At 40.5% G+C, this 14,607-nt stretch overlaps 1 protein-coding gene across 2 annotated transcripts in view; it reads right to left on the reverse strand.

Moving 5' to 3' along the window:
- JARID2 (jumonji and AT-rich interaction domain containing 2) overlaps nt 1-14,607 on the reverse strand; it is a 224,286-nt gene that overhangs the window by 5,747 nt on the left and 203,932 nt on the right. For both annotated transcript variants that reach the window (XM_069853704.1, XM_069853703.1), the window contains exons 9-15: nt 13,904-13,996; nt 13,348-13,466; nt 13,118-13,188; nt 12,172-12,286; nt 7,823-7,928; nt 6,630-6,812; nt 858-988 (exon numbers count right to left, since the gene is read on the reverse strand). In XM_069853704.1, coding sequence (XP_069709805.1) covers nt 858-988; nt 6,630-6,812; nt 7,823-7,928; nt 12,172-12,286; nt 13,118-13,188; nt 13,348-13,466; nt 13,904-13,996 — 818 coding nt within the window. The remainder of the gene's footprint in view (nt 1-857; nt 989-6,629; nt 6,813-7,822; nt 7,929-12,171; nt 12,287-13,117; nt 13,189-13,347; nt 13,467-13,903; nt 13,997-14,607) is intronic.

The following is a 14,607-nucleotide window of genomic DNA, read 5'->3' on the forward strand; positions in this document are numbered from 1 at the left end:
TCATGGGTTGTTTTCCCCTTCAATATGTCACTGGAAAATTTCCAAATGAACATGCTAGTTAGTTAAATACAGTTTGTAGGTTCCATTCATCAAAACTTTCTTGACATCTCGAGTACCAGTTGTCACAAACTTGAAAGATAGGTAGCAACTACATGGTAGGGAACAAAAGAGAAGATTATTACACAGGAAGCCAGGCAACATTATATTTTCTTTTTTTACCTATGTTAAGAGAAACCCTAAACATGTTTCCGTTACACTGGAGAGAAAAAGGAGCGTGAAGTATTTTTCTTTAAAATCTTCAAGTTCTAGTGCAAAGAGGCGTGAGGCCCCATGCATAAGCTGCTGACTTATTCAGTGGATTAAATCAAGACAAGTTCCTGTATACAAAGTACCTTCTACAACTGTAGTGTAACAACCTTGATGCTGAAGACAAATGTTCCTGGTGCAAAACCCATTCCAGGTATGGATTGACAGTGGCTACAGATGCCAAGTAACTGAAAAATTGACGAAAGTTTCTTAACCACTTGGCACCGTGCAGCTCACCTAATGCATCAGGAAACCTTGAATCTCAGCACCAGGAAACAACAAAATAAAAACCCGAGGCAAACTGTAGTTTTATTGCTTTGATGGTGCCCAAAGTAGGGAATTCTTAAGAGTAAGACATCCTAACCATGGGCACTCTCTCATCAGATACAGCCAAGGAAACTGCTTCTTCCACATGTGGCTGTCTTCAAGTACATTTGCTGGGCTTTTGCTTGGTTATGCGGGTTAAAAACATGCGTCTGAAATGGTTACTTACCACCTCTGAGGTCTGTCAATGAAAACAAAATAGGTGCAACAAGCCCCCAATTCGTTACCTGAGCTCTCCAAGAAGTGATGATATCGTACTCAGAGTCGGTCCATTTTCCTTCTTTGCTTCTGCCGTTGCAATCTGATAAAGCAGCTTTTCCATCGAAAATGGTTTGGCTATACGTCGCCTCTTCATTTCCTGGGGCAGAAATTGTCAGATTAGTTCTTAAGCAAATTTGAACATAAAAAGTTATTAAGAATTAATTAAGCATAGCAAAATGTAGCCTTTTAAAACAAGCAAAAGAAAGAGCTTTCTATAGTCTGAATTAAATGAAGTATTTATGTTCCTAACTTACATCCAGCGCCTAACTTCATACTGAAGGAAATGCTGACTATCAATCAGTTCTTAGAGTGGAAAGCCAGGTGTCTGAGTGCTTTAGGTCTTCCTGTTGAAAGAAGATTTTTCTGCACGTGCTTTAAGTGAACCAATGCCACAGAAGAAAACTTTGATAACTTAGACCAGATGTTTCCTACCAGACAGTCATAGCCGACTGTTTTGTCAGGGAATACTCTAGTGCCTGTTAGAGCAAACATTTTCTTTTCATTCAGAGTCACCAGTAGAGGCCAAAACCGTTATCTGTAATGCATGATGGCACACAAACAAATCTGTACTCTATCTTTTCTTCACAAGCTTTACTGTGAAATTAAATGCAGGGGAAAGACAGGCAGAGTCCGTGTCTACAAAGAAAATGAAGCAAAAGGCAAATACTCCAATGGCACGACATTTCAGCTACACCTTTTTTTCAAAAAATAAAACTAAACTTCAGCAACAGGAAAGACCAGGGTACAAAGAGATGTCAAGAAAATGAGAAAAATAAAAAGAGCATATATATTAAGCAGTTCACTGAGGTGGAGGAACCAACAAACACCTCAAAATTCTCTCCCTAAAACCACATTTTTCCTGTGGAGGCTAAGAAAAGTAACCCAATCACCGATTGCATGCATTGAAGTGATAATTTCTATAAATGTATCTTAAAACAGATTAGTAACCTTTGCTGACCAAAAAGCATTCAAAAGTGGTCACAGGTAAGGAAAGAATCCTTCAGGAGGTTCTGCTAAAGCCTGTGTGGGGTCAGAACAACTGCAATTTTAGGAGTATTATGAGAAGTTTTGTTGCACATTGGGTTTGCTTTGCATATTGTCTGAGGCTGCATAAGAACAGCTGCTTCAAGCCAGATCAAAAGCCTGCACAGGCAGCACACACAGCCAGGATAAAAGGCCACAGTGGGTGGAAAGAGAAAAAAACAAGGTATGCTCCTGCTGGCAGCTCAGCGACCCCCCTGCAGCCCGAGACAGGTCTGTGATGTGTTTAGAACAACTCACAGGATCTGTGCATTCATCTGTATTTTGGAACTCATGTAGGTTCTTCTCTTCCTTACAGCACGGATACACAGATAAGTATTATAGAACAGACTTCTGTTTGCTTTTGACCTACTACCTAATAATTTCTTTTAATGACATGTTTTTCCACGTTATGACAGACAGCAAACATTCATATTATAATTATCATCACCCTGCCGCTTCTGAGCTGATCTTACTATCATATACATCGCTTGGCCATTAGTTTTCCAGGCTGAGTAGTCTGCTTACATTTAATGCAGAAGCTAATTCATACCTTTAGTCATCAGTCTCTGCTGTGCTTTTTTGAGTTACTCTCTATTCTTTTTTCCAATTAGGGACTCAGACTGGCACAAACGTTCATACCAAGAGCCTACACACATCGTAGTGATGTTTCTGCTCTGTTCCCTATTCTCTCTTTGCAATTCCTAACATTCAAGATTTTTTTACAACCCTCCCTGGAGCACTTTGCTGGCAGCTCCATAGGAATCCAAAGACCTCTTTTCTCAGTCACAAGAGCTCATTCAGAGCCCATTGTTATGCCTGTCAAATTAGGATTATTTTTTATTCCTGAGTCATTTAAAATTTATCAACCCATCTTCTCACTCAGTATCATGAAATCCTTCTGTAACACCGCATAGCTTTAATTTTTGCTGTCATTACCATTCATATCCTCAGTACAAAGGATCGGTTTTGCTAATCACTTCCTTTTCAGGGTTATTTACAGATATGTTGAACTGTACTGGTCTTCTAATAAATTCCTGAGGAATGCAGAAGAAGACCTCTCTCCATGATAAGAACTGACCACTCGTTCCCATCCTCTGCCTCTCTACAAATCAGTTATTATTTTGGTGTGTGAGCTTTCCCATTTAACCCATGGCAAATTAACTTCTTAAAGAGCCTTTTCTGAGGAACCTCACCAAAAGTCTTCCAGAGATGCAGATTTCAGTTGTGTCTCTGGCCATGTACCTTTCCCAACGTTTGAAGGCCTGGGGGCTGTGACCTCACTGCAAAGCCATGTTGGTTGTCCCAGTCTCATTCTTTTCTATGTTCAGTTTTTCTTTCGGCCTCTAGCAAGCTGTTCTTCAATGTCTCTAGCATTTTGCTAAAGTGGTTGTTTTATTTGCATTTTCATCTTCCAGCCACAAAGGGGATTCTTTTTGGTCTCACTTCAAAGAGAGTCCTTTCTCCTGGTCTTCAGCCGTGCCAAGTTTAGTGGGGATTTACCTTTTGAAACTTTGTTTTTGCTAGGCAATGGGCAAGTGTTGTGAACCTTTAACACAGTATCTTTAAACAATTTCTCTGCTGCAGCAACTACTTAACTCTTCTTTCTGCATTCACAATTTAACAAGCTTCCTTAGTATTATGTGAATCTGTCATTTGAAATGAAACACCCCAGCAATGCATATTCTGCAGTTTACTGTGATTTCAAGGTTCTTAAGCTCTGCTCACCATCACAGCACAACTATTTGATAGTGATGTTTTGAACTGGACTCCACCATTGCTGAGAAGCCAGATGACAGTTTCTACTCATGTGGATTTCTCGACTAGCTGCTCCATGAAACAATTTCAGTTCTGGCATTACACACCAACACAACCTCTGTCGTAGCTAGGGAACACCACCAGCACATCCCACTATCACCATGTGTCCTGCCCCTGCAGATTCTGTCATCTCCTTTAGTACAACACAGGCTATGTCTACACACCATCCAGTATGGCAAAGCAGGAGTGATGTGCAGAATACTACAGTTGATGCCAAGGACCCAAACATCTACAGAACATCTATGTGTAAAGCCGATGGCTCTAGTTCAGAGCAGTCTAGCCTGGTCCTGTGGCCACACCACCACCACCAGTGTCTGTAGGCCATTAAGTGCACTTTTGGAGCACCTCTTCCCGTTTGGTTTCATCTGAAAGCAACCCAGTCTGCCCAGGCTAAGGCAGCTCTGTGATAGGAACCAAGGAATAGTTAGCTGTGTGGTGTTTTAAAGGCACATTACTCACCTAACTAAAACTTGGGGGGAAGGTGGGAGGGGGAATACATATAAAGCCCCTGCCAGCATCTTGGCTGGAGAGCCAGGAGCACAGTGCTAATACTATACTTTTTCTCTTCAGGATGGGAAGATCAATGCACAGGGATTCTGTCACTGGTGACTGAATTAAACCTGGCTTATTTGACCGTAAGCTCTCTTCTGTATGCAGCAGTGCTACTCCAACTGGATGACTAATTCCATCTTTTCTACGTACTTCTTCCTCTTGTATTATAGTACCAGCTGAGTCTCTTCTTTCCACCAAATTTCTGGTAGGCCCTATACCACCAAAGAACAACTTTAAAATCAGACATTCCTTCTTATATCGAAACCTCTAGACTAGAGTGCATTCATTTAGTCTAATATTTTGTTCTTCAATTTCCTAAATGAGTGTTACTGACTTTGCCCAATGCCTTATTCAAGGATCCAGAGTTACCCCTTTGCCGTTCCAAACACAAACCCTTCCACTACATATGTAAAACTTCTCCTCATCCTCAGTTTTAAATTTCAAAAGCTCTTTAGAGTGTTTTTTAAAAGCCAGCGACCTGGTTTCATGTATGGTTTAGGTGAAACCTGTCTATCCCTTTATACAGGCTTTATACAAATTATTTTATTCCAGCAATTACCCCAATTCCTTATAAACTGCAATCAATGCAATTTCAGATGAAGAATTTCATTTTTCTATATATTAAAAGAGACTGAGCAGTCACTCAATACAGAGATGGAACAACATTGTTTAGTAATATAAAGAGAGTCACTATAAAAAAATCAGGTCACAGTATCACAGAATGAAAACAAAGTTAACGTATCAAACATCTGAAAACTGTCAATATTGCTGTTGAGAATGGACAGACAGGAAGGTACGGGCAGTTCTTTGTCAGAGAGTTCAATAACAGTCCAAAAGGGGAATCTTGCTTGTTACATAGAATGTCTCACAAGCTCTGAAAAGCACAATCCCAGCCAGCCTTTGAAAATGGCGAAGTGCCTTGTCAAAGTGAAGGAACCAAGGAAGACTTTTGACAATTTAAGAGAGTTAAGAACACAGGACAGTTTGAGGAAAGAAGAGGGGAAAGCAGGGGGAAGAAAGAGAACAATGCAGTAGGTGTTTCCAGAGTTATTTTGCTATAAACACATATCTATGGTTCTTGCAAACTTTGTGAGAGCTATGACTTCAATTTCCAAGGTAGGTTATCCTAGAATGGAATCTGCTGTCAGCTTATATTGACCCAGTGAAAAGCTCTTAAAAATTAATCAAAAGAAACTGTTCTTCAGAATCTGAGGCACCAAGAAGAGCTTTTTAATTGCTGCATAGTGATTTTTGTCTCTTACAGGAGTGGCATTTTCACAATATCAAACAAGTGTTCAGTAGAGCAATAAATACAGCATATGGAGTTAATAGAATTGTGTACCTTCAGACAGAAAAGGTTAGCTCAAGATTCTCATTCCTTACCTACACACATATACAATTCCCACCTTCCCCCAAAATAAATCTGTAATAAAATAACATTTTATTTCAAACTAAGTTAATATACAGTTAGTATAACCAGGCTGGAAGAATTCCATTAACCCTAAAGAACCAAAACCTAACTGTAGACATATTACATTTAATTACTTATTCACTACTTGGTCTGGAGCTGTAAATGATAATTTACTAGTGGCTTTGCTATAAAACACTACCAAAACAGCATCTGTAACCCACAGTGTATTTGAGGAGGTTAGGGACATAAGTAGTGAAGTATGTTCTTTGTTCAATAACAGAGAAATGTAGGCAAAATCATGATGACTGGGGAATTCACTTGGTTGTTTCTGCAAACAACCTGCCTCGGTTGTGTGAAAAGGGAATGGGAAGTTTGTTTTATTTACAGCTCAGTATCGGATGGGCTGGTCAGTGAACCTAAGCATTTTCAAGTTGATTAAAATAGAAATTGCCCTGATGAACAGCTTTTCCTGAACGAAGGGGCAGAGAAAGACAAGCAATACAGCCGTGAGTATTAATTGACTCTGCCTATCATAAAAGCTAACAAGCACAGTTATTCAGATATTTGCACCTGAGATTCTAATGGTTCTAGAAAACATCACTTAAAAAATCAGTAAGCATAATACAATATATTATTATTAGCTCTGAAGGGATCTTTTGAAAAGCTTCCTCACAGTCTGCTCTGCAGGCATAGCAATCTTCTGATTTTTTCAAGTATACAGCAGTTTTTAGCTATCAATTATTACCTCAGTTGCTTTTCTGAAAACACTGAATCATCTTATGCCTTGCAAAACTTCTTCCTTCTTTTTATTTAATAGTCCACAAAGCCAGACACAGTTGTACTAGTCTCACAACACTATCAATCCTGGAATGTCTGGTTTGCCGTCGTTTTAGATGGCAGGGCTGCGAATCCATTTTAACTCCTTTTCTCAACTTACCTTGGCTGTTTTAAAACCCATACTTGTCCACTGGGTGGTAGCAAAGTGCACTGTTTCAGAAACACTATAGCCACAACACACTTTAGACACAAAGGATCCAGGAAAACAGACAACGAACTGCCCGCTCTGCTGTACAGTACGGTGCACCCTGATCCCCTCCTTGCACAAGACTTCTGGGGAGATCTAGAAAGACATAAAAGCAAAACAAAAAGAAATGGAAAGCAATCAGAACTTCCTTTAAAGTTAGATTTCCCTTTGTGCTGTCACATGCTACTTGTGGAGAAAAGCTGTGCTGTGCTAACAGCTCAACTCTTCTCACTTTTCCTTCTACACATGCTGAAGCTGTGTGTTTGGAGTTAGAATTAGAGAAGCGGCTCTTTTGAAACCAACAGTTTAAACTCTCACTTGCCAGACAACCTCAAACACAAAGCTTCAAAGCAGTGCTATCTATTACTACAGAAAGTAACACAGACCATTCTGCCTCTAATCTAGATATTTCCAGACAGACATGGTATTTAATTCACCTCCCTACTACACCTGTGTTAGAGAATCACAGAATAGTTTGCGTTGGAAGGGACCTTAAAGATCATCCAGTTCCAACCACCCTGCCATGAGCAGGGACATGGGCACATCCCATTAGATCAGGCTGCCCAAGGCCCCATCCAACCTGGCCTCAAACATCTCCACGGATGGGGCAGCCACAGCTTCCCTGGGCATATCCACAATTTCCCTGAGATGAGATGTGAACATGGATAGCTGAGGGAGTTGGTTTTCTTGTGGGCTTCCAAATTTATACTTAGATGCACTAAATGGAAATTGTTATCCAAAAGAAATAAATAAGGGAACCAAAAATACTTTGAAATCCTTTGAAGTATTTGGTTTCTCCTATCCATGCTGGCATCAAAAATGTCAGTCATGGCAGATTAATTGATTACAAAACACCCCTTTTGTGAGGTTAAATATATTACAGACTGTATTAAAAATGGACATTTATTACATTTATTTCCAATTCAACTTTTCAACAATTGAGCCTTGACAGAAAAATGCTACATGAGTAAACACCGCAAGCAGAAAGTAAGCAGATTCTAACAACAGCCCCTGCATCATATAAACCAAAATAAACCCCTGAACAACCAGCCTTCTGATTAGCCTTGGGTTCTCAAACACAAATACCTCTCCCAGTGTTAACCTACCATTACATTACTTTCAAGCATTTCCAGCCCTGGAGTGCCATTGGCTTGCAGCAGGGTATGTACCACATCATCAAGTTTGTTCTCCTCCGCAGCAGGAATGCAATACCTGTTGTTTTGTCAGAGGAAGAGAAAGATTTACTGTGGAGTAAATAACGGTCCACAGCTACACAGTAGCAGGCAATTCAGACCAGGACACTGATTAAAAGAAAGAAATGAAACATAGGCTTTCTCACACAGTTCTTTTTGGTAAAACACTAGGGATTCATGGAATGCTGTTTATTTAGACTCAGTCTGATGGTGTTCACTAGACGCAAAAGGACACAAAATCCCTAAACCAGAAATGTGAACAGTCAGTGCTCCATAGAATCAGGGGAGAAAAACCAGCAAGAGCATGAGATGCATTTAATGGCACTGGGACAGCTAATTATGGACAGAAGTTTGCATCTCATGAACACCAATATATGTACTGTTATCTTTATCATAACTGGTTTTATTTATTACCTGTGCATTAACTGAAGGATCTTTTTACTTACTAGCATTTTCTGTTCATGGCAATCAAGAAACCACAAATCACTTTCCCAGTTGGCACACAAAGTAGCCTAAGACATTCTTGCCTTGCTTACTAAACAAATCCCTCATCCTTCCTCTCACTAGCAATGAAAGAAAGACCTGACTAGGAGCAGACAAAGTAGCAAGAGATTTAAAGCTCTGTAGGGCATATATCCCGAGTTGTACATCCTCCTTTCTCTCAGAAGCCAAGGAAGCAGCTGTCCTCTCTGTGCTCACTGCTAGCAGTATTCCCTATGCAGAAGCGACAAGAAATAATGTAGGAATCTCAGGTCTTAGCTGCACAAATCTAGAGAACTGCTGTTTTGCAGGATGTAGGGAGACAATATGGTGACAACCCACCACTACACTTGCTTGCATCCTGCCAGAAAGGCAATGGTTTTTGTCCAACCGGGAGATAACTGTTCTCACGATCTGGTAGTTGGTACCTGACGACTGTGAACTAAGCAGTATAGCTTGCTGGGAAATACTAGATTCCTAGACTTGAGTTGCTGCCATGCTGGGCTTTATCCCTGACATTGCTTTCTCTAGATTTATCATGACTATTTCAGTTCATTTTAATGATGAGACCTCCATCTGGAGCCCATGCCAGACACACACACACACACATTTTTCCAAACGTAGCAACAAGAGAAGAGAAAGAATCTGGAAAGATTTGGGGGAAAGGATGCAGTTTTCTTGACACAGAATCATAGAATGGTTTGGGTTGGAAGGGATCTTAAAGATCATCCAGTTCCAACCTTCCTGCCATGGGCATGCCATTACCATCCATCCAGCTTCCTCCACCAACTTCATAAAGCGTAATGCTGGCCTGTTAGGCTACTTGCTTACAATATGCACTAATATTAACCCCAGATGCATCATACAGAGTTATCCTGCTTAACTGGTCTATAAGAGGCTGTACTTCCTATGACCTGAACACCTCTTTACTGTTCACTATCTTGATGATGACTTTGTTGATCTTCAAGTCGAGAATCAGAAAAGATGACAAAATCTACTCAAACAGCTAACTGCAGCCACAATAAGGGCTCTAAGGAGCTGGTTGCCAAGGTACACAGAGTAACTCCTTACAGACATATTGACAGCAATTATGAGCTTGCTAAGAAATCCTAGAGTTATAGAGACACGAAGTGGAAAAATCTCATCTTCATATGGATCAAGCCCCAAGAGCTATTTTAATTATATGCTGTGTATTAAATATTTCACGCTACCAACATTGCTAACAGTAACAGCTGCATGTGTGTAGAGTATTACCCTAGTTATATCACCTTAAATGGTGATGAGAATATTTTAGATTCAAATCCAGAACATGGCAGAGCTCACTCTTTTCTTCTAGAAATATAAATCTATCCGTAACAGCTGAAAAGGCTGAGGGAGGCAGTCCCTTACAAGACGGGCTCAGGAAAAGCACAGGAATGATGCATGTAGAGGAGGGGAAACACAGAATGGCATGGGACTATCGGACTACTGGTAGGACTGAGGCACATACTGCAGTTTCACTCACTAGCAATTCTTTGTGTACCTATAGAAATGGAAAGTGCGTAGCTAGCACAGATGTCTGAGTGTCTCAGGCAGAACATCTTTTAATGGGCACTGAGGATCCTTTCTGAGTAAAAAGGTTAGGTCACTGACCTCTGCCCTGCATAAAAATTGAGTTCTCCTGTGTTTCCTCTTCAGGTGGTAAATTTGAGAGATTAGACGGTGACCTAAGCAACCTACAGGTAAATGAAGTACCACTGATTTTAGCACCACAGGGATTTGTCCTTGGAAGAGAAGAACTCTGGATGTCGAGTGGACTTAGCAAGACAGAGAAGAGGCTTGGCGCCTGGTCACCTGCTTTGTTACCACTGAGGCAGACACTGAATGCAATGCTGTCAGGGCTACTCCAGAGAGCACATCAGATGTGGAGTTATTAAATTAATATTGTCCTCCATAAAGTTGGGTACTTGACTGCAAAATTAAAAGTTGTAATGACTTAATATTGCATATTAGCTTGACACTTAAGCCTGGCAGCCTCGCAGAAGAATAGCTTTTGCAGGCAAAGGAGTTTTAGTTCTTTCTTCTTGTGTTATTCCTGCTTCATATCCACGTTTCATCAAGGCAATCATCATAAGTACTTGAAGTTATGTACTTATGTGGTATAAGTAAGCTCATCGAGAAAAAGCACATGGCTTCTCTGGGTTTATTCTTCTTGGCTTGGAAAAACAGGAGTAGCCTTTCCTGAAACTCTGACTGGCTGCATTCAAGTCTTCCCAATCCCAAAGGCACATGTTTTGACACACACAGTACAAAAAGTGGCCTCAGACCCTAGTTACAAGATTCTTGAATACCTTCTGTTTGGAATTTGCTGTCATTTAAGACTAGATGAATGTCATAGAGAGAAACAGACTCACCGAAGGTTGAAGGACAACATAGCTTGCTTAGCATGTTGTTCCAACAGTATATTATTATAAAATATTACAGATTCCCGATTCAGAGAAGAGTGGGAAGAGGCATGAAATGCCCATGACAGAAAGTGACAGAACACTCCCATGTCTTCAGCATAATTCAGTGTTTACCTTTATCCTCTGGTATCATTACACATAGTTTTCCAACTTCAAGTATACAGAAAGGAGCTCCTGCTTTAATGATTTCCTCCAAGATTTCAAATCCTTGTTTCTGGGCCACGTGCTTTCCCAGTGTCAGCTGGGTCAGCACTGCTGACATCAGCACCAGCTGAGAAATACGGCAGTAAAACTAAGGGCTGAACTAAACACTTTGCAGGTGAATGAAATGCCATCGACATTGCCAAGGCCACCACTCCTGGATGCAAAGGGTGTCCTGCAGGCCTTCCCCTGTCACACTAAGGCGGGCAAAAGCTTTCATAGCTCAGGGTTCAAAAGAGGAACTGCTGTAAGGGAACCAGCTTCTCATCTTTGCAGAGGGGCACCATTTAAACAACTTTTCTCCTCAATTTATTGCATTTTCTCTGATAATGAAATATGGTTACACTGCGTATCGCTCATTGTTCTCACCAATGATCCTTTTGCACAGCAACACCAGCATGACAGGAAACTGGCAGAAAGGTATGTGATGTATCAGCAGCTGCTGTACTTCCATTGCAATCTAACTGAACATCTGAAGGTGTATGTATGGATTCACCATGTTCAAACCCATTGATAAGCTAAGTCTATTTGCATGAGTGTCTAGAAAATATAAAATGTATCTAGCAGCTAGCTGGTAATGTTCACAGTAAGACACAAGAACAATGCGTGTAATCGTGTTCACAATTATGATCACACGATAATGAAAAAAATTCATATGACGGAAAAGGCAGAGGGACCTAACAAGGGGCCCAGCAGACAAGTTCAAGACATTTTGCATAAAACAGGAAAGTGGTGCCTATTTACTCAAACTATGGATTCAGTCATTTTACAAGTGACAATATGGAGCTGGCTTGACAAGTGTCTCTCTGTCAGCCTAACAAAAGCCTACCTTGACTAGCTGTCATTTGGCTTCCATGTCATGAAAAGTTTCCACAGATTAAACCCTACATCAAGCAGAAATATCGCTAAATATCTCAGGATAGAGCAGGGAAAATAAAGCGAAACTTTTATTCCAGGAAAGGGTATTTGATCGCTTAAGTTTATACTATATTTTCCCATTAAAACTGTAATCACACATGCTTGACCTTCTAGGTGAGACTCATTCGTACTAAAGGTACTTCACAAGCTGCTGTTAACATCAGTCTACGGGCAGCCACTGCAGTGAACATGAAGAAAACAAAACACAGGAAGACTTACCAAATGCAATCAGCACCAGTGTGTAAGTAGTCAATGTATGGAAGGTGATTTTGGTCTCGAGACCAGCATGAGGTAGAAAAGACCATGCCAATATTTAGCCAAGGAATTGTCACTCCTAAAACGAAGAGATTGAAAGACTGAATAACTTTAGTTTCTAATTAAAAGACAGTTTGAGAGGACATTTCAGTTAAAAATCTCGTTCTACCGGCAAGCTGACCCCTAAGTTTTAAGTCTCCCTACCAGAGTGAATAATTCACAGAGAATAATTTAACAAATTCAGCATTTTCCACTAATAAAATATCTACCGGTCAGTTACAGTGCTCCTGAACATATTTATTTTCTAGTAGCAGTAAAAAATGTTTATTCTTTAGAGAATTTACTACTACTCATAATTCAAGCTCACTTCCATTGATCAGAGGAGGTTGCTTCATGCTGTCAAATATACACGTACTTGCAAAAAGGTATCCTGTTTCCCAGCTGGTTTGTTCAGGCTCAACACCTGCACAGGAGACTGAATTATGCTTTCAGCTAATGTTTCTACCAGTCAATTGCAATGGTACATATGTAGCTGGAGCACTTGTAACAATTCATTTAGAAGACTTGCATGCTGCTCTGCCCAGCGCTACAGACTAGGTTTGCAAGTTAAGTAAGTTGCATGGTTCTGTCCTTCACCACCCTGACACAAAACAAGAGTATCAACATACTACCAACAACAGAAAGGCATACTGCAAGTATAACAGGTTCCCCCTGTATATGGTCTCAATTATTCACTAATTCTTTATCTGCACACCTGCCTTCATTCCTTTAAATGTCACTCACTACATACAACTGCAAGGTCGGTCGACAAACAGAGGGGCCAGGAAGAGGGAGAAGACTTTGTTAACTACGCCACCACATTTAGTGGACACTTACACCTGCTGGAAACATCGAAAAGAGACTTGCTTACCAGGCACAGCACCAAGATGTCGCAGGATGGATCCTGTATTATTAGGAAGGACTGTGAGGTTCCACCCATGCCTATTGAAGAGGTGACAGAGGCAGACATGTGTCAGTGCGTGTTCTGGTACCAACATGCCCAGTGCCAAGCTGCCCTGCCAGCCTCACGCCCCAACCTCCACTCAGCACATCGGGGCAGCTGGCATGAGTTGACAAAGCAGGTGGATCTGGTGATCTTACCTTGAAAATGGTTCAGATTTTCCCACGGGAAAGCCACTCCCATGGGTGTTGGTGTCTACTTTTCCACAATGCACTGCTACATGGCAATCTTTCTGTTCCACTATCCGCCAATATTCTTGCTGTGGTAAGAAAAAGTGGCAATGCATTTTTAATTCACCAAACCAGGTACCTCTTATTAAAATATAAACCCCAGAAATCTACAGGGCTTTCACGACCTTAATGTAATTCAACATAAAACATTACTTAAAAATAAGAATATAGGTACTTGAAAGTAACAATGAATTGATAAGAAAGAATTTAGATACTCTTGGCTCCTGTGCTTCAGGACATGAAAGATTAAGACTTCTTTCTCTCCCTCAGTTCATCAACACCTCAATTAAAAATGTTCAAAAAATTTAAAATGAAGAATCAGTACCATATCTACCTAACCATTTATTTTTCTCCCACACTAGACAGGCTTAAACTGCTTACGGTAATGCCTGAACATCAGCTATACTGAATCCCCAGACTCAGTCCCCTGAAATAAAAACTTTTACGATCCTTGTTTTAGCCTCACCTCTACTTCAGCTACTGTAGGCTCCTTTGTGAAGCACATGTTCATGATATTTCTTGCTGTTCGGTAGAAAGTCGTTAAAGAAACAGACCTACCCTGTGGAAAAAGAAAACAAAATTAAGTGAAAATAAAATATGCCTCCATTCCCCAGCCTCACTCTTTACCTTACAAGCTCAATCCCAGATCATGTCAGGGGAAACAGGACAATGTCTCTAGAACACACGGGGGTCCTAAAGCTCATTTCTTGTCTGAGGGAAAGTACCTCAAAATATACAGAAATTTAACCACATCAAATCATCAAACCAACCATCAAAATGGCCAAGTCAGTGTTCTCAGAAGGCCGCGTATGTTGCTTTGTTCAGCACGACGCTCTGTGTTTGATAAATACAGAGCATGTACATGGCTCAGCTTTCTGTGACAGGCTGCAAAAGGACACAATAGGCAATTCTATCTGTATTTTACAATCAAATCCAATACATGATCAAAGGACCATGTGGCTACACTCTTTACATACAGAGAAACAGGTGAAAAAGACTTAGGAAATTCACGAAAACATTCAGAATCAAACTGGTATTGTACGCAATAGAAAGAGGTCACAGAGAGTAGAGTTTACCAAGATTACTATAATCACCTGCTTACAAAAGCTAGTTATGCTCAATTCAATAAAAGCAGTTCAAATGCAAGGAATCAGGATCTGTTATTACAAG

The sequence above is a fragment of the Phaenicophaeus curvirostris genome, chromosome 3 (genome assembly GCF_032191515.1).
Source record: "Phaenicophaeus curvirostris isolate KB17595 chromosome 3, BPBGC_Pcur_1.0, whole genome shotgun sequence".
NCBI lineage: Eukaryota > Metazoa > Chordata > Aves > Cuculiformes > Cuculidae > Phaenicophaeus > Phaenicophaeus curvirostris.